The sequence below is a fragment of the Mchenga conophoros genome, linkage group LG15, assembly GCF_057382185.1.
Source record: "Mchenga conophoros isolate Kocher_MC1m ecotype Shallow Benthic linkage group LG15, M_conophoros_male_GT1.1, whole genome shotgun sequence".
Taxonomy (NCBI): Eukaryota; Metazoa; Chordata; class Actinopteri; order Cichliformes; family Cichlidae; genus Mchenga; species Mchenga conophoros.
The window spans coordinates 38,933,033-38,957,014 of NC_140540.1; the positions used below are offsets into that span (position 1 = coordinate 38,933,033).

The 23,982-nt window shown below is 37.3% G+C and overlaps 2 protein-coding genes across 2 annotated transcripts; one reads left to right on the plus strand and one right to left on the minus strand.

Annotated features, from left to right (window-relative positions):
* Nucleotides 1-2,692: 2,692 nt before the first annotated feature.
* Nucleotides 2,693-5,762, minus strand: LOC146558870 (uncharacterized). The gene is made up of 3 exons (XM_085247545.1): nucleotides 5,059-5,762; nucleotides 4,764-4,853; nucleotides 2,693-3,821 (listed from the first exon to the last, which is right to left on the minus strand). Exons 1-3 carry the CDS (start codon nucleotides 5,314-5,316, stop codon nucleotides 3,504-3,506), a joined length of 666 nt encoding a protein of 221 aa, XP_085103671.1. The 5' UTR covers nucleotides 5,317-5,762; the 3' UTR covers nucleotides 2,693-3,503.
* Nucleotides 5,763-19,862: 14,100 nt separating this feature from the next.
* Nucleotides 19,863-23,267, plus strand: LOC146558871 (uncharacterized). The gene is made up of 8 exons (XM_085247872.1): nucleotides 19,863-20,026; nucleotides 20,748-21,399; nucleotides 21,511-21,571; nucleotides 21,665-21,745; nucleotides 21,829-22,734; nucleotides 22,847-22,886; nucleotides 22,995-23,055; nucleotides 23,158-23,267. The coding sequence occupies exons 1-2, from the start codon at nucleotides 19,951-19,953 to the stop codon at nucleotides 21,353-21,355; spliced, it is 684 nt and encodes a 227-aa protein (XP_085103998.1). The 5' UTR covers nucleotides 19,863-19,950; the 3' UTR covers nucleotides 21,356-21,399; nucleotides 21,511-21,571; nucleotides 21,665-21,745; nucleotides 21,829-22,734; nucleotides 22,847-22,886; nucleotides 22,995-23,055; nucleotides 23,158-23,267.
* Nucleotides 23,268-23,982: the final 715 nt, after the last annotated feature.

Below are 23,982 nucleotides of genomic sequence, written 5' to 3' on the forward strand. Positions count from 1 at the left end.
TGCTGATTTCAGTGTAGTGGTGAACAGTCGCACAGCTCACGTAGGCGTTATCTGTGATACTCCTTAACTATAATTTATCCAAGTTAACTTCAGTTAACCATTCAGACAGTTCTTTTGCAGTGAAAAACATAAACACCCATATGCTGCCGGGAGGTTTCCTCAGTGCCAGCTGTTTACATTATAGCTGCTTATGCAGTAACCATGGTAACCACGGACTCTGAGCGGCTGGATTGACGGAGGTCAGACAACAATTTTACATGTATGATCTTAAAACAGGACACAGCCACTATACGTGCTGGCCTCATATCAAATGTGAAGGCAGACTGAGTCTATGTTTGACGTTTTTTATATCTAATCTTCCTTTTCAAACATTTAAACAGCAGCGAGTCTGCAGCTGAGGGAATACAAACTCAAATTGTCGGAACAGGTTTGCTCGTTTCTTGGATTCATTTGGTGATTTATTAAATGTATAACTGTTATTCTAATCTGCTGCTGAGTCTCTTACACTTTTCTTTATGCTGTATATTTTCACGTCTCTGGAATAGTTGGCAGTTAGATAGTCAGCTGGGAAACTTTGTGTTAACTCATGGAGCTGAGGATATCGTGGATATGCTGACCTCGCTGCGTGGTGTACAGAGCGAGGTCAGCATGATTAATATTCACAATAAAAATATTAGCCGAACATCATGAAGTCTGTATGTGTTTCATAGTGTCGAACAACCTTTGTACAGTTAAAGCCAGCAGTTACTACATGACGGAAACACCAACGTTATCTCTTTTATGTGTTTATACACAGGTCACGCTGATTACTGAACAAAAACCCAAAGATCAGATGTTAAACAGATTTATTTGCACTTTCTCCTCCTTAAACATGTTTTTAATGTTAGTTATAATTCAGAATTGGCGACTGAAACACGTAGGACACATAAGAACATCAGGAAATAAAACACCGATAAATATAACCTCAGTGAAAGAAGTCAGCGGGGGTTACTACAGCTGTGTACCGGGGCCTGCGCTTTGTCGGTGGGATTGCTTGCGAGGCGAGCGGGTCTATCCCACGCTTTGCCGTGAGACTGGGCTGGGCAGACATCTCCGAAATCATCGAAGCACTTTTGCAAAGAGGCTGTATCTTGACAAACCGACCAGACACATGAAGATTAAACCACTACATTCTCGGCTAAAAAAATATTAAAACGCTATTTGGTGACACACAAACAGGGTTTTTCAAAGTTCAGTTCTGTTAGCTTCCACATGCAGGTTGTTGTGTGCTAGAAACAATGGCCACCAGGCCAAAGCAATGGTTTTGACTCGATCAGCGTTAACCCCGCCCCCTGAGTTTGATGGGTGAGGCTGACAGATAAAATTATTTCATGATGAGAGCCAGGCGCCAGGACTGCCAAAATTAAATAAATAAATATATCATTAAATAATTAATTAAATGTGTCAATAATTAATTAAAATGTGAAATACATAAATAATTAATTAAATGTGTCAATAATTAATTAATTAAATGTGTCAATAATTAATTAAAATGTGAAATACATAAATAATTAATTAAATGTGTCAATAATTAATTAATTACATGTGTCATAACTATTTATTTAATTAATTAATTCCAATTTTAATTAATTATTGCCTCATTTAATTAATTATTTAATGGTGTATTTAATTAATTCATTATGGCAGTCCTGGCGTTCCATACCTTTGAGGCAGAAATGTTGTGTTTACAGGTGTTCCACAGACTTTTTTTGCACTTTTCTAATTGCACTAAATGTGCACTGTTACAAGAATGTTTTTCTTTCTATTGTTTTCTATTAATTTATATAATTTTAGGTTAAGCAGGACAGAGTTCCTTGTGTTAATTTTGTCATTTTGCACAAAAAGTGAAGCGTACCAGTCTTTCGTTTAGGAAAGAGACCTATTTTATTGTGTTAATGTTGTCATTTTGCGTTAAAAATAAATGGATAAATGATCATTTGTTTCCCATGTGTTCATATCACAAAGAATATGCATCTACTTAAATCAACTTCAAGTCAAATGGTTAAAAAAAAAAAAATTCACACTCAAAAAAAAGAGCTAAAAAAATTCACCACACAGGGAAGGGTGAAGACAATTGGGTCGCCCGGCCCTGGCCACTAGGTGTCCCTTATTTTTTTTTCAGGGAGTTGGCAACCCTACTGAAAGGTAACAACCTAAAGCTGGCTGAGGGTCTGTCCCCTGACGACCGCGCCCGAAGAAACAGACTCTGGCCGTCTGTGGAAGCTGCGCGCAACGAAAACAAGCTGGCGTTCTTCGTACACTCAAAAAAATCTGTTGTTGGATGAACACAATTTAATCATGGCACCCTTTTTGCACACAATTTAACCAAGTACAATAAACCCTTTTCGATCATGTCAAACCAACACATTTAGCATTTGGTGGTTTAATGTAATCAGATTACGTTGGATCAACATACTATACTTACATTGATTTGAAGTGATTTATTTAAGTATGTAGAGTGAAATTTGTTTTAATTCATTCTACACAATTTAAAAAGTTTAGGAAAACAGAATTAAATCTTGTTGTTTCAACAACTACTTTGTTAATCAAGGCAATGATTTCACTCATTTCAACCAAATTATTTCAATTAGATTTGTTTACATTTGTTACACATTTAGAAACCCACTACTTTACAAAAAAAGTCACAATCAGATTATGATAACATTATCTTTATTAACTGGATTTAGTGGACAATATAAAAGCTTACCATTTTTGTACACCTGCAAGCATATACTTCAAAAGGTAAAATGTTAGAATACTTATTTACATAGGTAATATGTTGGAACCAAAGCTTCCACAACTAAAAACAGATGCAAAATTTGCTCAATATATCGACTGCATTTTAAAAAATTAAACTAAAAGATAAAAATACATCTCCCACTTGGCAAGTTAAAACATGTGACAAAATCGAATTGTGTGAATTTGGAAAAATAAAATAAAATAATTAGAAATATTTTGGGGGCAATACAACAACAACAAAAAATTCCATAGGTGATGAAAATCTATATTTGTTTGGTGTATCTCATTGAAATAATTATTAGTTTGACCAATTTTTATATTTCTGTATTTATTTTTTTAATTTTGGTTGCAGTCCTCCACAGCTAGCAATATAGTTTTGCTGTGTTTTAAAACATGCTAGCAAGCAAAATGGAAACAATAATACAGTGAACTTAACAGGTGGCAGTGGTCTTAAACTTTACAGGACCTTGATACATAAACACAACATAGTACTTCTGTCAGTACTTCTGATCCATTTTGAGCCATCTATATAAGGACAAACAAAAATCATCTGCAGTGCTGTATAAAAGGTGAATTGCCCAACAGAGAGAATCCAAAAACTTAAAAAAAAAATGTTTTAAATGAAAGAAAAAAAATATAAACAACTCAAATATTAACATTATATATTGGAAATCACCATTGCACCAATGAACCATTCAAGACCTATCAGTCATTTTCAAGTGCTCTCACCCCATAAGCTTGTTTTTCAGAAACTGTACCTTTGAAGACAGCTTTTGTCCATCAAGATTTAAAAGTATCTTCTGGAGGACTTCAAAGGTGCATTTAAGTTCTGGTGGGTAGCTCAGGTTCAAACGGTATATGAGTCCAAACAACAGAGCACATGCTTGTGCAATGTTACCCAAATCAGTGTTAGCCTCCACACCCTCAATCACGACACCAACGTCCTCTGGGTCATCTTCAGGTTCAGCACCCTCCTTCTGGATGACGTACACCCCCATCACAGTTTGCTCCATGCAGCTTTTTGCCTCGCTGTCCGTATCGTACATGAAAAAGTATAAGACAACAAAGTAAAATTTAAGAGATTGTTTAAACAACTGTTTCTATGCTGTTCATAAAATCCAAGTAGTCAAAGTAATAAACAGAAAATTACACCACTAAAGTAGTTGTTAGTAATTACTCCAATACATAAATTATAAAATACACCTCTCATGTCAAAAGAGGTGGCATAATTGACCTCTCACCGGCCCCTCCCCCGAAAGGGCCATTGTCCAATTACACATTATAGCAACCGTTACTGTGTCTGACAAACATTAACCTCAAGCAAGATGGAGAAGCGGTGTGCCCACCGATACGCCGAGAGATTGTGTCTGGAGGAGTTGTGTTCTTTCCATTCACAAAGTCAAAAACAACGTGAATGGATTAAACAGTGTGTATGGCCCCATTCCCAGGTAAATGTACCGAACATTATGAAGCATGTCTGCTCGCACATTCGGGTACCCATTGGTGCGCAGAGGAAACCATTTGTTTGTCGGACGTAGCAAGAGTAACTTAGGGGGACAGGACTCGAGAAAAGGCTAACTCAGCTGCTAAAATAAAACAGGTATAGAAGTGTTAGTACTAAACAGCTCAAAGTTCATAGACATTTCTATTTACAAATACTGATGACCATAACAATGAAAAAACAACAGGACTTGTTTTAATCCAAGTACAGATTCAAAAGCAATATAGTCTTGATGCATGTTAAATGCATTGTATGTTTGTGTATCAAGTTTAAGTAGGCATAAATTTCTTTCCTTCCAATACCAAATTCCAGAAATTCTTTATTGCAACGCTTAATACTGTTTGGTATTCAAGACATCCTTTCCCCAATACCAGGTGTCTTGTTGCTAATCTCAAAATTTTAATTTTAATGATTTGCATTTGAGGCAACGTCACAATTTGTATGAGAATGTTACAGACAACATGCTGTCACAATGGCTCACCAAGTACTCCTTTATTAACTTCTCATAGTCTTCGTTTAGGTGGATGCACAAAGACTTCAAGATGCATGCTCGTCTGGTATGGATGTTGTCATGCTGGAGAGGAGGAGGAGATAATATGAGCCAAAACCAGTCTGTTTTTCTTAAAGCTAGGGTAATCAGTTAACTTGCATAATTATTCTTTAGGTTAGAACCTGGCATGTACCACTTGTTAAGCAAACAAACAAAATTGACAACTTCATCTCCAAATAAAAGTTATTTTTGCTGCCTATGACAAAGTCTACTCAATCCTAATACAAACCTTGGAGATGGCAAGCATGAGACCTCTTATTTTCTTTCCACGTGTCCCTCCTTTGGTCAGAAAGATTTCCATTAAGCGTGGCGCGTATTGGTCAAGCTCGGCAAAGAAAGTAGATAGCAGAGGCTTTGTGGTGATTCGCAGAAACTCCTTCTCAATCTGCAATAGAGAACAAATACATTGATTAAAAACGCAACTGTATATTTCACTCACTTCACATCTAAGCTGACTAAAGCTGCTTTTAGAAGACCATGCAGACATCAGTGCTGTCTGTGTAGGACATGAATCAGTCTGTGTCAGATACTGAATTTGAAATTTCCACTAAAGTCACAAGTAAGAGGCAAGTGGAACCAAGATCTAGGCCATTTGCTTTTTGAAGTTTGCAAAGACTGCTAAATTGCACCAGTGGTAGTTCACTCTTTGCAACACAGTATGCTGTTCTAAACAGATTTTTCAGGTTTATTTTTAGTATATTATTTGCAATTGGTGTTTGTTCTGGGAAAGATATTGCAGACTGAGCAATAATCCATTTCTAATGGGGGCCTTTCTTAAAATGACTGGTCCCAGTAACAAAGGCGCTTGTCGACTCAGAAATCGAGGGAAAACCAACAACACACCCGGCAGAACATTATGTTATTTACACGGGTGCACATAAGTGGTCCGCATGTGCGCATTCGCTGTCAAAATAAAAGATGCGCAACAGATAAGAAGTTGCAACGCACGTTTGCATCCATATAAAAGGCACTGTTTTTGTCCGCTAGAGTGGGATTTTCACGGCACATTCTGCACCACATCTGTGTGTTCATCATTTGTTTGAAGCCAGCTCACCTCCTGCAATCACTTTTGCGAGAATACGCGCTTCTTTTGTGGTTCAGACTCCTTCTGACATTTCTTTGGAGGTGGAGGAAAACCAAAGTAATTGCTTAAAGGAGCTTCTTCGACATATTTAAGAGTTCTAAACAAATATGTCCTCCTCCAGAAAATCTTATGTATGCAAACACGCGTTGCAACTTCTTATCTTGTGCGCGTTTTTTATTTTGACAGCAAATACGCACTTGCGGACCACTTATGTGCAGCCCCGGTTATATAGCTCGTCATGTTGCAGCCACAGAAATTCTTTTGTCCATGAAACCATAAAGCTGCACTTTCTTTTTGCCTTATAGTCTGATTTGTCATAACTTTTCCGTTTTGTGGTAAGCTTTTCTTTGGCTGTCACTTCTTCACCCTGACCTGTCTTATTTGGCTCAGCAGAACTACAATTAATATCCTGCTGCTTTTACACACGCACTCACATAACACTCAGCGATTGTCTGCGCGATCAACCTCTCACATGTTTAAGCTGCGGGAGATTTCACTTGTCATGTTTGCATAGTAAGCTAACGATTGATAAGACGATGTCAGAGGAATTGGTGCACAAATTATCATCACTCACAGATCAGTGCTGTCGCTCTCTATACACAGGTCGCGCTATTGCAAAGTGAAAGCAAAAAACAAGCGCAAATTCAAACGCGATTTCAATATGTCACATATTGACAGTGGCTCACCGATGCCAATGACATAATTACCCAGCTACATTTCCGAAAGAATGCAGAAGCATTGACATATATTTTTCCTTCTTATGACAGCCCGACGGGCAGGGCAGAGATAGATTTTGGTAGCCCGACTGGAAAAATCGCTAGCCCTGGGACGTCGGGCTAGCCATTTTGCGAGCCCTGTACAGTGTTTCAATAATTGTACCTACTACTCTCCCTGATGGAACAACGCTTGCACTGCCACATACAAGTCACTGAAAGAAAAAAAGAAAAGCAGTTTTAAGGATAGTTTTATTGGCACCTTTTTTTCATTTTGATTAAATCATAAAACTATCATAAAAAATATATGATGGTAAAAGGCTTACCATGTATTAAAGAGGAGGCACAAACAATCAGAAAAAGGGGTCAGCTTTCTTTGTGGTGTTACTATGGTAAAGAAAACAGAAAAAATTATTTTATAAAAATTCCACAGTGGATTTTTTTTTACTTTGTTGCAAATGTATAAAAAAAATACAAATACATATAAATACCTCTTGCAATATAAAATTCACAGATAAATATCCAATCTGTTGCTAAATGTAATAGCAGTGTTTCACACTATGCAATAAAGATGCTGGTAGTTGCGGTAAAGGTCCCACAGGCAATTTTCATAACTATCCCCCATTGCCTTTTCCTCTGACCTCGTGTTTATGCTCTTTTTCCCATGCACTAGCATCAAGTCAATTCGAAGGATGCAGCCCCTGAATTTGGACACAGCTAATATTTAGCAAATCGCGCATGCTAGTTTAACTTGCATTACTGTGAGAGGCCGAATGCTTAAAATAAAAGGAGAGAGAAAGAAAGAAAGAAAGAAAAAATGCAAATGATAATAAAAAAAGTGAACAAAGACCATGTCTTGCAATAACCGTCATTTAAAACCAAAGTGAATGCTAACAGAGCTAGGTAGAAGTTCAATGAGACAACCATACTAGCTTTAGCTAACTTCATTTACTTTGAAAGTGAATTACAAACGTGTTAAATATTGAATTAAACATATCAATAACCGCTAAAAACACTATAAGACTAACTGCAAAAACGGGTAAAAAAAAAAAAAAAGAAAAACAATGAAGTGGAAATGCTAATAATAGTATAAATATACCCAGAGCGGATTATAAATCAGGTATTAGACGGTACCGATTGGCACCGTCTAATACCAGGTTTTCACTGTATTTGCTCCACTCCCGCTGTCTAATGACAACTTACACATTTGGAATTAAAAACATTGTTAAACAATTAATGGACAAAACAACTTCGTTTGACTAAGATATTTTGAGTTATTTATTACTTACCTGTATTGTGGAAGATTCCGCAGAGGGAAATGGCAGTCCACTGAACACATATAACTTCTCCGCGTTCCCGCCTCTTCACTTTTGGGAAGTTTGAGCATGCGCACTAGGCATCGGTTTTAGAGTTGTTGATTTAAAATAATTACATTTAATTGAACTGAAGAATGCAAATCTAGTTCATTAAACTTTTTGTTATTTTATGTTAAACCAACAACTGATAATGATTTAAAAACCTAAACTCAATATGTTCATGTTAAATAGACAAATGTCTATTGAATTAATCAAACAACTGCCTTAGTTGACTTTTTTGAGTGTAGGAGGTCGTGCGTTCGTGGAGGGAAAAGAGATTTTTCCAGCCCTATAATTTGATCCAAGGTATTTTGAGGTGAAAACTGAAGTATCTTAAGATTAACTTGGTTTCACTGCCGTTCTTTTTTTGTTTGTTTGTTTTTGTTGTTGGACTCATAAAACGATCAGAGTTAAACTGATGCAGTTTATTTGTTATAAGTTTATTGGTCTTCAGTTTGGCTGCAATATTTTTTACTGAAAATGTTATGAGCAAGCTGGATAAGCTTCTTTTTATTTTTTACTTTTATTCTTTTTTGAATAATTAGTTATTTAAATGGAGCAAGAAAATTTCTATTAAGCTCCCTTTCAATGCTCATATGTGAAGCGTTTATTTATTTTATTTATTTATTTTTACCACATTGGTTTTATTGTTTTAGGCTATTGTATTCCTATTATTCAATCAATCAATCTTTATTTATAAAGCACTTTTCATACAGAAAAAATGTAGCACAAAGTGCTTTACATAGTTAAAAGCAGCCCACCCCACCCTCCAACTCACTCCCCACACTCTCAATACACATATATCCCCCCACCCCCACCCACATACACATACACACACGCGCACACTTAAAGAGTAAAAATTGGGCTGGGCTCGCATGAGCCAAGTGAGGAAACATTATAACAGAGAGCCGTCTGCACCGGGAGCCGGTCACAGACCGCAGCCTCCGGGCTGGGCACACAGCCGGAGGGAGGCAAAGGAGCCCCCCAACCAGGCTGAGAGGACCCCAGAGACCCAGCAGTCACGGTCAATAACAGCCCCGGTGCAGAGAGCCCCCTCCGAGGAAACACTGGAGATATGCCACAATAGGCTATATACAGGGTAAAATGATAAAATAAATAAGAACGGGTTACAATATAAATATAAATAGAGTAAGAAGATTAAAAAATGGATAAGAATAAAATCAATAAATATTAGGTAAAACCTGAATTAATAATAAAATAACAGGATAGAATAAATAAGCATAAAATAAATAAACGTTAGGTGAAAGCTAAATTAAAAAGGTGGGTCTTGAGCCTGTTCTTAAAAACATGTACGTTCTCTGCGGCCCTGAGCTCCTCCGGCAGGCTGTTCCACAGACGAGGACCATACCACTGAAAAGCTGCCTCTCCGTGAGTATGTGTCCTGACTTTAGGGACAATCAAAAGGCCAGTGCCAGAGGACCTCAGGGTCCGCGAGGGTTCGTATGGTAAAAGCAGATCTGAGAGATAAGAAGGCCCAAGACCATTAAGACATTTAAAAACCAATAAAAGAACTTTAAAATCGATCCTGAAACACACGGGGAGCCAGTGCAGCGATTCTAAAACCGGTGTAATGTGAGCCCGCCCTCTGGTCTTCGTCAGCACACGAGCTGCCGAGTATTATTCAAGTTCACAATTTCCTTACTCAGTATGGAACGCCAGCACTGCCATAATGAATTAATTAAATACACCATTAAATAATTAATTAAATGTGGCAATAATTAATTAATTAAATGTGGCAATAATTAATTAAAATGTGAAATACATAAATAACTAGAAAGTGCATTTTCTGAAGAAACTGCAGTGTGAATGCTTGAATCTGAATGTATGCACTGAAATGAATTAATTGCTGAATTCTAAGTTAAAAATGTTGAATGAGATGAAAAATACAGAAATTTGTACCCGGAAAAAAAAAGTGCTGAACTGCTAAAAGCTGAAAACCACACAGAAGAAGTTGGAAAATAGCTGAAAATGTTTTAAATGTAAATGAGAAAAATCTAAGAAATGAGAAAAGTAATTTAGAGTCAGAAAACATCTGAATGAATATTAAAAGGTCATATTCTTTGAATCACTGAATGACTCAAATGTGATCCCTCCACTTTGATCCACACAGTTTAAAAAGTTTAAATGCCTGAGCTTTGAAAGATACGGTTTTGGAAAGAGAACAATAATGGCGACAATTTGAGGGTAAAATGATGGCTGTAACACTGTGGACACAGCAGCAGTTGAAAGAGAAGTGCTTAAGATGAATCTTGGTACAGTGGCAGGCAGAGCTCGTTAAGCAGGCAGGTGTGAGCCTGGTTGCTATAGTGACCGCACCCAATGGCTCCATACACACGTACACAGACATGCGCCTCACTTTTGCTGCTTAAAATGAACAGAAAAGTCAGGCCGAAACAAATCGTTCCCAAATGAAAAGTAAAAGTTGTATTGACAAAATTCTTTCACCGTGAGCGACAGCAATGTCTAGTCTACTGAATTCTCAGTTTTCATGCCTGTGGAGTTTATTATATGGACGTGGTGACAGTGGAAAGACACCATGCTCTTCTGATTTTCAAACGAACCTTCTGAGCCATTTTAACATTAGAGTCTATGGAAGAGTTGGAGGGAGGAGGCTGTGCATTGGTGACATTTACGAAAGAACCATAACACCTAGGACAATAGTAAACACATTGGATGAAAGAGGACAGCGATGGCTACGTTTTGAGGGTAAAATCATACCTGTAGAGCAAACGCTGCGGACACAGCAGCAGTTTTAAAAAAGATTTTAAGATTAATTTTTTTGCTCCTCTCACTCTAGCAGTTGAGCTGTCTCACTCTAGCCCCAACATTCCGTCCCATACACACCCATTATAAACTTTGAAACGGGTGAAAAAACATCATGAAACTTAAACTGGAACTGAAGAAAAAGTATAATAGATATTGAAAAGATAAATACAAGTTGAATAGTTGAATGTCTTGTCTTCGTTTTAAAGTTTGAATGGTGGCTCTATGTCAATGTATGTGGAAGTAGATACAGTTTAAAGAGGAGGAAGTTGAATGAGAATTTGAAGGGTCTCCCCATTGAAATACATTATAAATTTTTGTTGAAAAAAGTTGAATAAAATTAAAAATATAAATGTTAAAAATGAGAAAAATAGAAGCAATGTTGTCCAAAAGAATAGGAATCTAACGGTGTTTGAATGGTTTTTCTAAGTTGAACGGTTTTGAAGGAGTAGGCTTTCAAAAAACGTACGGAAAAATAATAAAATATAATAATAACTAGAAAGTGCATTTTCTGAAGAAACTGCAGTGTGAATGCTTGAATCTGAATGTATGCACTGAAATGAATTAATTGCTGAATTTTGAGTTAAAAATATTGAATGAGATTAAAAAAAACAAAAAAAACAACCTGAATTTAACCTGAAAACAAAGGTGCTGAACTGCTAAAAGCTGAAGGTTACACAGAAGAAGGAGTTGGAAAAAAACTGAAAATGTTTTAAATGTAAATTAGAAAACCCTAAGAAATGAGAAAAGAACATTTAGAGTCAGAAAACATCTGAATGAATATTAAAAGGTCATATTCTTTGAATCACTGAATGACTCAAATGTGATCCCTCCACTTTGATCCACACAGTTTAAAAAGTTTAAATGCCTGAGCTTTGAAAGATACGGTGTTGGAAAGAGAACAATAATGGCGACAATTTGAGGGTAAAATGATGGCTGTAACACTGTGGACACAGCAGCAGTTGAAAGAGAAGTGCTTAAGATGAATCTTGGTACAGTGGCAGGCAGAGCTCGTTAAGCAGGCAGGTGTGAGCCTGGTTGCTATAGTGACCGCACCCAATGGCTCCATACACACGTACACAGACATGCGCCTCACTTTTGCTGCTTAAAATGAACAGAAAAGTCAGGCCGAAACAAATCGTTCCCAAATGAAAAGTAAAAGTCGTATTGACAAAATTCTTTCACCGTGAGCGACAGCAGCTTCTAGTCTACTGAATTCTCAGTTTTCATGCCTGTGGAGTTTATTATATGGACGTGGTGACAGTGGAAAGACACCATGCTCTTCTGATTTTCAAACGAACCTTCTGAGCCATTTTAACATTAGAGTCTATGGAAGAGTTGGAGGGAGGAGGCTGTGCATTGGTGACATTTATGAAAGAACCATAACACCTAGTACAATAGTAAACACATTGGATGAAAGAGGACAGCCATGGCTACGTTTTGAGGGTAAAATCATACCTGTAGAGCAAACGCTGCGGACACAGCAGCAGTTTTAAAAAATATTTTAAGATTAATTTTTTTTGCTCCTCTCACTCTAGCAGTTGAGCTGCCTCACTCTAGCCCCAACATTCCGTCCCATACACACCCATTATAAACTCTGAAACGGGTGAAAAAACATCATGAAACTTAAACTGGAACTGAAGAAAAAGTATAATAGATATTGAAAAGATAAATACAAGTTGAATAGTTGAATGTCTTGTCTTCGTTTTAAAGTTTGAATGGTGGCTCTATGTGAACGTATGTTGAAGTAGTAAGAGTTTAAAAATGAGTAAGTTGAATGAGAATTTGAAGGGTCTCCCCATTGAAATACATGGGAAATTTTTGTTGAATAAAGTTGAATAAAATTAAAAATATAAATGTTAAAAATGAGAAAAATAGAAGCAATGTTGTCCAAAATAATAGGAATCTAACGATGTTTGAATGGTTTTTCTAAGTTGAACGGTTTTGAAGGAGTAGGCTTTCAAAAAACGTACGGAAAAATAAAATATAATAATAAAGATTAGAAGAACAATACTGTGAATGCTTTTCAAGCATTCACACTAATAAAGATTAGAAGAACAATACTGTGAATGCTTTTCAAGCATTCACACTAATTAATTAAATATGTCAATAATTAATTAAAATGTGAAATACATAAATAATTAATTAAATGTGTCAATAATTAATTAATTACATGTGTCATAACTATGTATTTAATTAATTAATTCCAATTTTAATTAATTATTGCCACATTTAATTAATTATTTAATGGTGTATTTAATTAATTCATTATGGCAGTCCTGGCGTTCCATAACTCAGGGGTTGCAGTTCTCATCTTATATAGGACTCTCTTAAGTGACCAGGTTCCCAATTCAACTGTTCTTCATTTACTTGGTCTAAGCTTTTTCTTATTTGTCACTTTTAATTTTTGTTACTATCATTATTTCTCTGTCTGTTATTTCTTTAAATGCAAGAGGTTTAAGAAACAATGTTAAACGTAAGGCTATTTTTTTGTTTTGCAAGCAGTTCAATTCAGATTTCTGTTTTATACAAGAGTCTCACTCAACAGAACAAGAAAAAACATTTTGGAGATCGCAATGGGGAGATGATCTGTGGATGTCCCATGGTACAGAGCATGCTGCTGGTGTCTGCATACTTAAAGGAAGATTTAATGGTCAAATCTTGAATTCTGACATAGATAAAGATGGTCATTACATTTTTCTAATAGTTGAGGCTGCACACTCTATCTATATTTTAGTCAGTGTGTATGGTTTTAACTGTCAGAGGGAGAATAAGCTATATTTTGATAGGTTGGAGGAGCGCCTACTGCGCTGGTTATCTAAATATCCCAATTCTTTTATTGTTTTTGGTGGAGACTTTAATACAGTGTTTAACAGCTATTTGGACAGATGGCCTTCTAGAAGTTCAGACTCTAACTCATTCATAAGACTGTTTGCACAAAGATTCAACTTAGTCGATTCTTGGAGGGATTCTCATTCGTCTCAGATAGCTTATACATGGTGTAATAAGACTCAAACCAGACACTCACGTATCGATTTTTGGCTTATCTCAAAAGATTTAGAAAAAGTTAAAACGGATATTTATCCTACACCACTCTCAGACCACAAAATGGTTAGCTTATCGATCCCGTTGTCATCCTCCCTAATCACTAAAACCTCTTACTGGAAGTTAAATAGTACCATTCTTGAGCATAAAGAAGTGATTTGTGAAGTTCAGAGATTCATTAAACTTTATTGGAGTAAAGCTCTCACAAATAATACATTTTGTAGTAACTGGGAACTTTTGAAATATGAAATTGGAAAATTCTTTAGAAAATATAGCAGTGATTTAGCAAAAAAAAGAAGATCTGATGAGACGCAAGTGATACAAAAGATCACATGCCTTACTTCCAAACCAATAGACACCCTCAGTGAATCTGATAAGATAGAACTGGTTGACCTGCAGCACAGGTTAGATGAGCATAGCAAATAGCACATAGCAAAATATTGTTCAAACTTTTATTGCAAACTTTATTCTTAGTTATTGCCCTGAAGCTTGTCTGACTTTTTTTAAAATTCTTTAGACAAAATTACTCAGCTGAATGAGGAGGATAGTCAGCTTTGCGACAGATCAATTTCTTTGATTGAGGTTGCAGATGCTATAAAACATCTAAAGATTAACAAATCACCTGGAACTGACGGCCTTACTGCCGAGTTTTACAAACAGTTCGCTGACAGTTTAGCCCCGTTTCTTTTAGAAGTTTTTAAGGAAAGTATGGATAGAGGTGCACTCCCTCCCACTTTATGTCAAGGTTTGATCACCCTCATTCCAAAACCAGGAAAGGATCCTTTGCTCTTAGACAATTGGCGACCAATCTCTTTACTGAATAATGATTATAAGATATTGGCACAAATTCTGGCTAATAGAATGAAACCTGTATTAGATAAAGTTATTGATGAGAGTCAGTCTGGTTTCATGCAGAATCGTCATATCTCAAACAACATAAGATTAATTTTAGACATAATAGATTACCCAGAACTTGTACAGGATGATAGTCTTATTCTTTTTTTAGATTTCTACAAGGCGTTCGACTCCTTAGAGCATGAGTTTATTTTTACTGCTTTAAATAAATTTGGGTTTGGTCAGTCCTTCTGTAATGCCGTTCGGACACTGTATTCCAATAGTAACAGCTCCATAAAGCTTGCCACTGGTATTTCCCCAAGATTCTCTCTAAAGCGTGGAGTGAGGCAGGGTTGCCCCCTATCCGTATATTTATTCCTTCTTTCTGTGCAACTCCTTAATTCACACATTAAACTCAGTTCTTTAAAAGGCCTGGTCATTGCTAACAGAGAAATACTCATAAGTCAGCTGGCAGACGATACGGCTCTCTTCCTCAGAGACGCCTCGCAAGTTTCAGTGGCCATTAACAATATACAGCCATTCTCTAAAGCCTCCGGACTTTCACTCAACCTGCATAAATGTGAACTTTTACCAGTTAAAAGTTGTTTAGCAACTTCAATTCATGGAATACCTGTAAGAAACTCTGTAAGATACCTTGGAATTCAAATAATAAAAAATGAGCAATCCAGATGCTCCACAAACTTCATTCCTATTATAGATAAATCCCAAAAAATCTTTAATCATTGGCTACAGCGAGACCTGTCATTGAAGGGTAGAGTTCTGCTATCGAAGGCTGAAGGTATCTCCCGTCTAACCTATGCTGCCCAGTCACTACATGTTGATAATACAACCTGTAAGTCAATTAACAAATTATTATACAATTTTTTATGGAAAAATAAAACTCACTACTTGCGTAAATCAGTAGCTTTAAATTCATATGATAAAGGAGGTATAAATTTTATTGATTTCGGTGCTCTTAACAACACCTTTAAAATAAACTGGATTAAAAAGTATTTAAGAAATCCCACTTCTATCTGGAACTTTATCTCACATCATGTGTTCTCTCATTTAGGCGGCCTTAACTTCCTACTGCTCTGCAATTACAGTATTCCAAAAATACCACTGAAACTTTCTCACTTTCATCAACAAATTCTTTTGGCATGGGCGCTGATTTACAAACACAATTTCTCTCCACAAAACTGTTTTATTTGGAATAACTGCAATATTATTTATAAAAATAAAACTCTTTTTTTTAAATAACTGGTTTAATAATGGAATAATCTTGGTTAGTCAGTTATATAGAGAAGATGGACTCTTATATAATTACTCTGAGTTCCTCAGGAGATACAATGTACCGATAACGCCTAAAGAATTCTCAATAGTGTTCGATGCCATCCCATCTGGTCTGTCCATGTTACACAGATGCTCCCACAGTGCTCCACTACAGGTCACTCCCCCGGATGTGTTACATTCTTCTCTTGGCAATGTTTGCTCTTCCTCTCATAAGTCTATAAATACCAAAATAAGATCTCTCTTTCAGGATGCAATGGTCTCTGTTCCATCAGCCATATTTTATTGGGCCAATTTTGTAACAGATATTCCATCCATCCATCCATCTTCATCCGCTTATCCGAGGTCGGGTCGCGGGGGTAGCAGCCTAAGCAAAGAGGTCCAGACCTCCCTCTCCCCAGCCACCTCCTCCAGCTTGTCCGGGGGAATACCAAGGCGTTCCCAGGCCAGCCGAGAGATATAATCTCTCCAGCGTGTCCTGGGTCTGCCCCGGGGCCTCCTCCCGGTGGGACATGCCTGGAACACCTCGCCCAGGAGGCGCCCAGGGGGCATCCTTGCCAGATGCCCGAACCACCTCAGCTGGCTCCTTTCGATGTGGAGCAGCAGCTGCTCTACTCTAAGCCCCTCCCGGATGGCCGAACTTCTCACCCTATCTCTAAGGGAGAGGCCAGCCACCCTTCGGAGGAAGCTCATTTCCGCCGCTTGTATCCGCGATCTCGTTCTTTCGGTCACTACCCACAGCTCGTGGCCATAGGTGAGGGTAGATATTGAATGGAAAAAAGTTTGGACTTTACCACAAAGGTTTTTCTTAACAAACAAAATTAAAGAGATTTCCTTTAAGTTGATTCATAAGTTTTACCCTACCAAACAATATTTGTCCAAATTTATGGCTGAAATAAATGTACATTGTACCTTCTGTCAAGAGCAACCTGAAACAGTTTCTCATCTGTTTTGGTCATGTAAATTTACGTGTAAATTCTGGAAGGATTTCCACAAGTTTATTACTGACTCTGTTCTCCCTAATCTTCAACTATACTATAAGGATGTTATCTTTGGCTATTATAATTTTAAAGACAAGGACAATGATGCTTTCTTCTTTATAAATTTGGTTTTATTTTTGGCAAAATTTCATATACACAAAAGCAAAGTCCTCGGCAGAAAGCCTGAACTTCTTGTATTAAAAATGGAACTTGCACAATATATAAGGACAATCTCCTCATCAAAAAACACTAAGGCTCTCAAGACTGTTAACATCTATAACCGATTGAAACTGCTAACTTGATTTTGGCTCTTGCAAACTTTTGTTTATTTATGTTCCCCTTAATTTATTTTATTTTTTGTACTCACTTTTGTCTCACTGTCCTTGTCACTCTTTCTGTTCCTCATTGTACTACCACAATGTCATCTTTTATGTGATCCCTGTTTTACTTGACTGTATGTTTAAAATGTGATAAATAAAGTTTAAAAAAAAAATCGTGAGTCTTCGACTAATCGTGGCAGCTCTAATTACAGATATCATCTTTCACTTGTGTATTTTAATGTGTTTCAGAACAATATTTCTGTTGTGCAGACTTACGGTTGGTAAACAGCAAATATCCAAGTCATTCAAAATAACATCTGTCATGTAGCTCCTGACTCCCTAAGAGTCAAAAGCTTTACAGTATTTTTTGAAGACATACAAACGTTTATTTTCAAACTAATAACTGAGTTACAGGGTCAAAAATAAAAAATTAACAGTCAGTACTTTTGTTGTTCTTTTTGACAAATTCCTGTTAAATGTATTGGACCCTCTGTTTTTAGGTTTTATTTTTTTCATCTTGACTTCCTTGGAAATGCTAGCAAGAAGTCAGTTCAACAGATGTAACTTATAGTGAGATTGGAGGCGGTGCAGTATTAATATCAGAATCCCTTAGTTTTGATTATTAATCCTCTGGCTGACCCCATATTGCATATTTTCATCTTAAAATGATGCACAGTCTTTATGTGAAATGCACTGTCTTCTTGATATTTATCAACCCATCAGTTTGTATTTCTGTGTGTTAATAAAGTTCCAACTTTTGTATTGTAACATTTTTGTCTTTTTCTTTCTTTAGTTTTTCAGACAACTCAAACTTTTAAACACTTGTAATGAGCTGTGTGTGTGTGTGTGTGTGTGTGTGTGTGTGTGTGTGTGTGTGTGTGTGTGTGTGTGTGTGTGTGTGTGTGTGTGTGTAAGAAGTACCACTTTTAACAACTTCATTAATATTGTTTTGTATCATAGTAATAAAGGTTAGTTTTAATGTCTGTATCCCCTCCTTATTTAATCTGAGATGTTCTTTTCTAAAAACCTCAGGATTGTGCAAGTACTTGTTGAGTTTAGAAGGTAAGTGGAACACTAAACAGAAAAGAAAAGAGACAGAGATGTGTGTTTTCTGTTAATACCATAATTGCAGTCATCTTAAACAAACACATGACATTTCTTTGGCACGATTGCTTTTTCACTGATTTGAAACTTTAATGTGTGGTACAACAATTCTTCTAGTTAAATAGAAAAAAAATACATTGTGTCAAGTTCCCTGGTTAAATGGGCTGTCTGTGTAAAAAGCATAAATGGCTGTTTGTCTTGGTGTATTGGTCTTTTGCCGGCATGGCAAACTAGATCAATCTGCTGGGACATCTGATTTGAGGACAATCACTTGCTTTTCCAAAGGACACTGACAACCAGACATTAGATGCCACAGCCCTGGCCCACGGTATCCCCCCCCCCTCCCCCCCATGCATGCGGTGGGCCTTCTGTAGAAAGAGAGCAGCTTAATGAAGGTGACAAGGTGAAAACAGGAGGATTGATGTGCCGGTGCTGTGAGGGCATGTATAACACCACCTACCCAAGTGATGAATATAAGGAGGCTTTGAAGAATCTACAATAATTGTGTATTGTTTGTACATGTGTAATGTTTTCAGGGTTTTTTAAATAAAAATCAGCTTTCTTTTTAATTGCTATTAACTGACAGTCAGATAACCAGCTTTTAAAAACATATTCATAAACACTTTGCAGTCAACAAAATTTGCACAGAGGTTATAGATGAAATAAAAGTATCACGTGTGTTCTAGGTGTGTTTATAACTCTGTTATTGTACATATTCTGTGTTATACATCATAATCATTCCAGTCATTTTTTAACTGTTTTAATCTTTATAAAACTGTTATTTATTTATTTATTTTTGTGATTTCTGCTGTCCTATTGGTCTGGTCTCTCTTGAAAATCTGAGAATGTGATATTCATAATAAAAGGATTTAAGTTTACTGCCAAAAAATGATTGCACTTCATAACAGAAATGTGCTAACTGGCTTGAAATAGATTGAAACTGTTATGAGATTGCTTCAGGGAGCAGACATGACACCGTCTTTTAGGTTTCGCCATCACTTTGTATTATGCGCACAACACCACCCTCCTCTGGCTTCCACATGAACTGCACCTTAAACATCAACTGTTTACAAATGTCATGACACAAACAAACGTTTCAATACCGTAAATCACTTTTTGGACTGCGATCACTTTTTGGCACAACATCGGCTCTGATAACATTTAAAGCGCACTGAAAAACTATTCTTTAATGCTAAAAACCCATTATCAATTGTAATTATTTATTTATTCATTTAAATTTCAGATATCGATCTTCATTTTTGTAAACTGGTGAATTAATGATTTTTTAAAGAATTAAAACGACAAAGTTTGGCAATATATTTTTTAAAAAGGATGAATAAAGCAGTAAAATAAAATGAGAAATATATATATTTTTTAAAATCTATGATAATTAGACGAAGTTTATTTTAAATAAATAAAATTGATTTTCGGTGACCCTGGGTGTCATGGTGATGATGACGTGTTTGAGTGCAGGTATAAAAGCAGGAGGCAAAAGTGGAATTCGGGTTTCACGTTTGAGCGCAAACAGGAGCTTTTTCCCACTAGTGCTGTGAAAACTCGGATTTTTCAAACTACAGCTAACGTTTGAAAATCTTCAAGAAGGATTTGCAAAATGACTTCTTCAAACTTGAGTCGCGAGATGCACCTGCTCTCCCTTTTCATTGAGGAGGTGTTAGATCAACGCTATGGTGAGTACAGCAGGCTAATATGTCAGAGTGCTAGCAAACAAATACAACTTCGATTTTTGTCTTTTATTGTTTGGAAGTAGGACTTCATGAGTGTTAACATTTAGGGTGAGATGTTTCATACTTGAGTAATATCAATTTTAACATGTGCCAGTACGCTATAAAGATGGCGCCATGTTTTTTTTTAAATTGCTAACGACTTAAGGCGTTGGAGGACGCTGACGTCAGCGCGCGGCCGTTTTTGCATGTAGAGGGTTTGAGTTGACATGTTTGGGCCGCTGGCGCTGAGTTATACGTGAACGTTTCATAGATTGTGAATGTGTAAAGCTGGAGAAGCTGGAGTTTTAAAAGTTCACAGAGTCGCAGGATGAGTTTGAGATTGAAACAGTGTGTGCCTGCAATAAGGAGGTGGGAGGTTTCTCACCTAAATGTAGCTGCTTTATCCTCAAAATATCGATGCTCAACTAATATGAAGATATTACTCCTTAATGTGAATGCGTATTAAAACCTCAGTGAAAATCCACGCAGCCTTACACACATGAAAACTTTTACCAGGTGAAAAATGTGAAGGCTTTCATAAACAATGAGTTCTGCTGGGAGCTTCTTACTGTTTGTGTGTGGAAGAGCTTATGATGATGTAAAGCCATGTCTGGACAATTTAAATTCAGGCTTTAATTTGTGTGATCACATGATTAACGTAGACGCACGCTTTGCTTTCTCGTAGCTGATCTGGTGAGTCCAGTCACTGCACCTCAGATGGTCGTCACTAACTTGAGGAACCGTGAACTGAGCAGGAGGCATCTGAACTCCATGCCTCACCTGGTCCTCACTCTTTACCATAACCTGGTGACTGGGTCCAAGGACTTTCCTTGCATACCTTTTAAAGGATGGTTCCACCGGGACCTGGTGACGACACCATTTGTCAATGTGAGGCAGAGCCAGAGAGAGAACACCACTCCTTCTCCTCCTACGGACTCACCAGCTGGCATGATGCTGCCGCCTGCGGGCTCCAGCTCTCATCCACGCTTCCTGACTCCAGTTCTTCCAGAGAAAGCAGATCTTGCTGTGCTGAAGGCAGATCGGAGGAACTGTGTCCGCACCCTGACTGTCGACGGCCTCCCCGTCACCAGAGTCATCTCCACTGTTTACCAAACAGAGGACACTGAGATGAAGAACCGCTGGAGAGTAACAGACTACAGCGCGGACGGCAGAGTTCTCACTTCGGTGCTCTGCCGTTTTCTAAATATGTCGGCAAAGCGTGCTAAGAGGAAGGCGGAGGAAGAGAGCAGCATCCGGAGCCCGACTCAAGCAAGGAAGCGCTTGAGATTATAATATACAGTGAAGCATGTCGAACGTCAGCAAGCCTGAACAAAGTGGTAAGTAGTAAATAGTGCTTAAGGTTGTTTCTAAAAGAATGTCCTAAAATATTTGAAAATCGTCGAGGTTTTAACTTTTATTCTTTCTTTTCTGCCTCTTGTTTCTAAAAGTCAGGCAAAAGAGTCACGCTGCAAAGAAACACCACACAGAAGATTTTCCCTCAGTAAAATGGTGAATATATTCATCTTGTTATGACGTTTGCTCACAATAACCAGGAGTGTTTCTGAAGTGATTCACTCTCATTTGGTGTTATTTGATCCAAAGACAACTGAGGGTCTTCAGAGCAGCGTGAACGGGCGTCATCTGAGAGCAAGACAGTCCTGGCGCCTTTGTGGTTCCCTCCAGGTACTCCAGCTTCATCCCACAGTCCAGAGAGATGCAGTTAGGTTGAATGTGAGTGTGAATGGTTGTCTGTTTCTCTGTGTTAGACTGACCTGTCCAGGTTATACCCCCGCCTCTGGCCCCATAACAGCTGGGATGGCTCCAATGGTTAAGCAGAAGAAATGGATGGAAGGATGATCCAAAGAGAAACATTGAAGGCCCTCTCACAAAAAAAGATAAGAACTCATTTTACACATTGTTGAAACATCCTGAAAGTTATTTGTTGTGTTTAGAAACTGGTTGAACTGTCATTAGAGTTTGTTTCGACTTGTTGTTCATTTCTTATTCGGTTCAGCTGTGTTTCTATGTGTCCTTAGTTCCCATAATCAGCCTCCTGTGTGTAAATATTGTGTCAGTCTCCCTTTGTCCCTTGTCAGAGTGTTAGTCTCCGTCCCCTCGTGTTTCCTTGCCTCAGTAGTTCTGTTTCCTACAGTTTTCCCCCAGTATAGGTTTTGGTTAGACTTTTTCAGTTCCCTTTGTCAGTCTTTGTATTTGGTATTTCCTCATCAGTCTCATCACTTTCCTCTCCAGAGAGAAAACAATAAAAAGACCTGAAGAGACGTCTATGCAAACGCTCTCATTGTGAAAGATAAGTATACATCCAACTAATCTGTGACTCTGTCACAGCTCTGATCAGCAATTCTTTCAGGTTTGTCTGTTTTGATGATGTTATTAATTGTTATTATCCTTTATCCAGTTAACTTTCAGAGAGGAGCGGAGGGAGGAGCGAAGCCAGCGTGCTCTGTAAACTGTCATTAAAAAAAAGATAAGTATATATTGATTTTATATTATTATGACAGCTCCTCCTCAGTGAACACTTCCTCTAGTTGCTGAAATCATTTACTAATTTTTTTCTTCCCATTTGTCTTTTGTTTTTCAGAGAAAACAGAGGAGCCAAGGTGACATTAAGACCTAAGACAGGACGGATTGAACCCTTTCTCGTAAAAAGATAAGTATTCACTCTGCTTTTAATCAGAATATTGATAAATATCTAAAATTCTGCTCACCTGGTTGATAAAGTTACTAAATTGATTCCCTCTTTTCTGTCATTTGTCCTTTAGAGAGAAGATGAGGAGAGTGAACGTCAGCAAGAATGAACAAAGTGGTAAGTAGTAAATAGTGTTTAAGGTTGTTTCTAAAACATCCCAAACATTAAAAAACTTGTTGAGGTTTTAACTTTTATTCTTTCTTTTCTGCCTCTTGTTTCTAAAAGTCAGGAAAAAGAGCCAAGATGAGAAGAAACTCCACACAGAAGATTTTCCCTCAGTAAAATGGTAAATACATTCATCATGTTATGACGTTTGCTCACAATAACCAGGAGTGTTTCTGAAGTGATTCACTCTCATTTGGTGTTATTTGGTGTTTGTCTTTGAAAGGAGAGGAGCAGTAACGACACTGGGAGACAAACAACAGGATGATCCAAAGAGAAACATCAAAGGCCCTCTCACCAGCTTTCATTTATTAAATTTGTCTTTACTGAACGATTTCTGGTGTGTACTTGTGTTGATACTCAGACAACAGCTCGTCTTTCTGTTTGTGCTGGAAGATTCAGGCAAACACATATTACATATATAGATTGTTATATGACACAGTTTCACATTTAGTGCTATATGATAATGATAAGGTCCAGTTTAATGGTATTGCTAGTGTCTAATGAAATGAACACGTGATTTTCAGATCCAGCAAAGTGAATATTTTTCACTGTGGATAAATTACATGGAAACGTTTAATGAGTCATCAGCTATTTCACTACAAAGATGATGTGATTAAAGGTTCTCATACATGCAGGTCAGAAGTTTTGCTCCATCCTGGATGTTAAATGCTGATCAATGTTTACACATATCTGCACATTTCTAACAGCTCATTTCACAGGTCATCAGTCTCCTGACTGCATATGCAGAGTTTTATCATCACGTGTTCATGGCAGACAAACATAATTATGAATTCTTGTTTTAGTTCCATTCAGTCACTCAACATCAGGTGTCTGCTTGTCCTGAGCTGTGAGAACTACAGTGAGTTGCTTTCCTCTTTAGCTTAGTATTAATAAACCAGGTCGTAGGTGGGCACCTGCATCAAGGAGTCAAGAAGCATATTTTATTGTTTAATGGTGAAAACAATGGATTGTTGGTCATTTGTTTAATGGAAAGACTGAAAGTGCGGCCTGGTGTTGACTTACACTTATTCAAAGTGATGAAGTACCA

Coding starts and splice junctions, on each gene's coding strand:
- LOC146558871 (XM_085247872.1), top strand. CDS start 19,951: ATGACTTCTTCAAACTTGAGTCGCGAGATGCACCTGCTCTCCCTTTTC. Junction 20,027..20,747: donor GGTGTTAGATCAACGCTATG/GTGAGTACAGCA, acceptor GCTTTCTCGTAG/CTGATCTGGTGAGTCCAGTC.
- LOC146558870 (XM_085247545.1), bottom strand. CDS start 5,316: ATGTCTGCATGGTCTTCTAAAAGCAGCTTTAGTCAGCTTAGATGTGAA. Junction 4,854..5,058: donor TCATGCTTGCCATCTCCAAG/GTTTGTATTAGG, acceptor CCTCCTCTCCAG/CATGACAACATCCATACCAG. Junction 3,822..4,763: donor AGAAGTTAATAAAGGAGTAC/TTGGTGAGCCAT, acceptor TACTTTTTCATG/TACGATACGGACAGCGAGGC.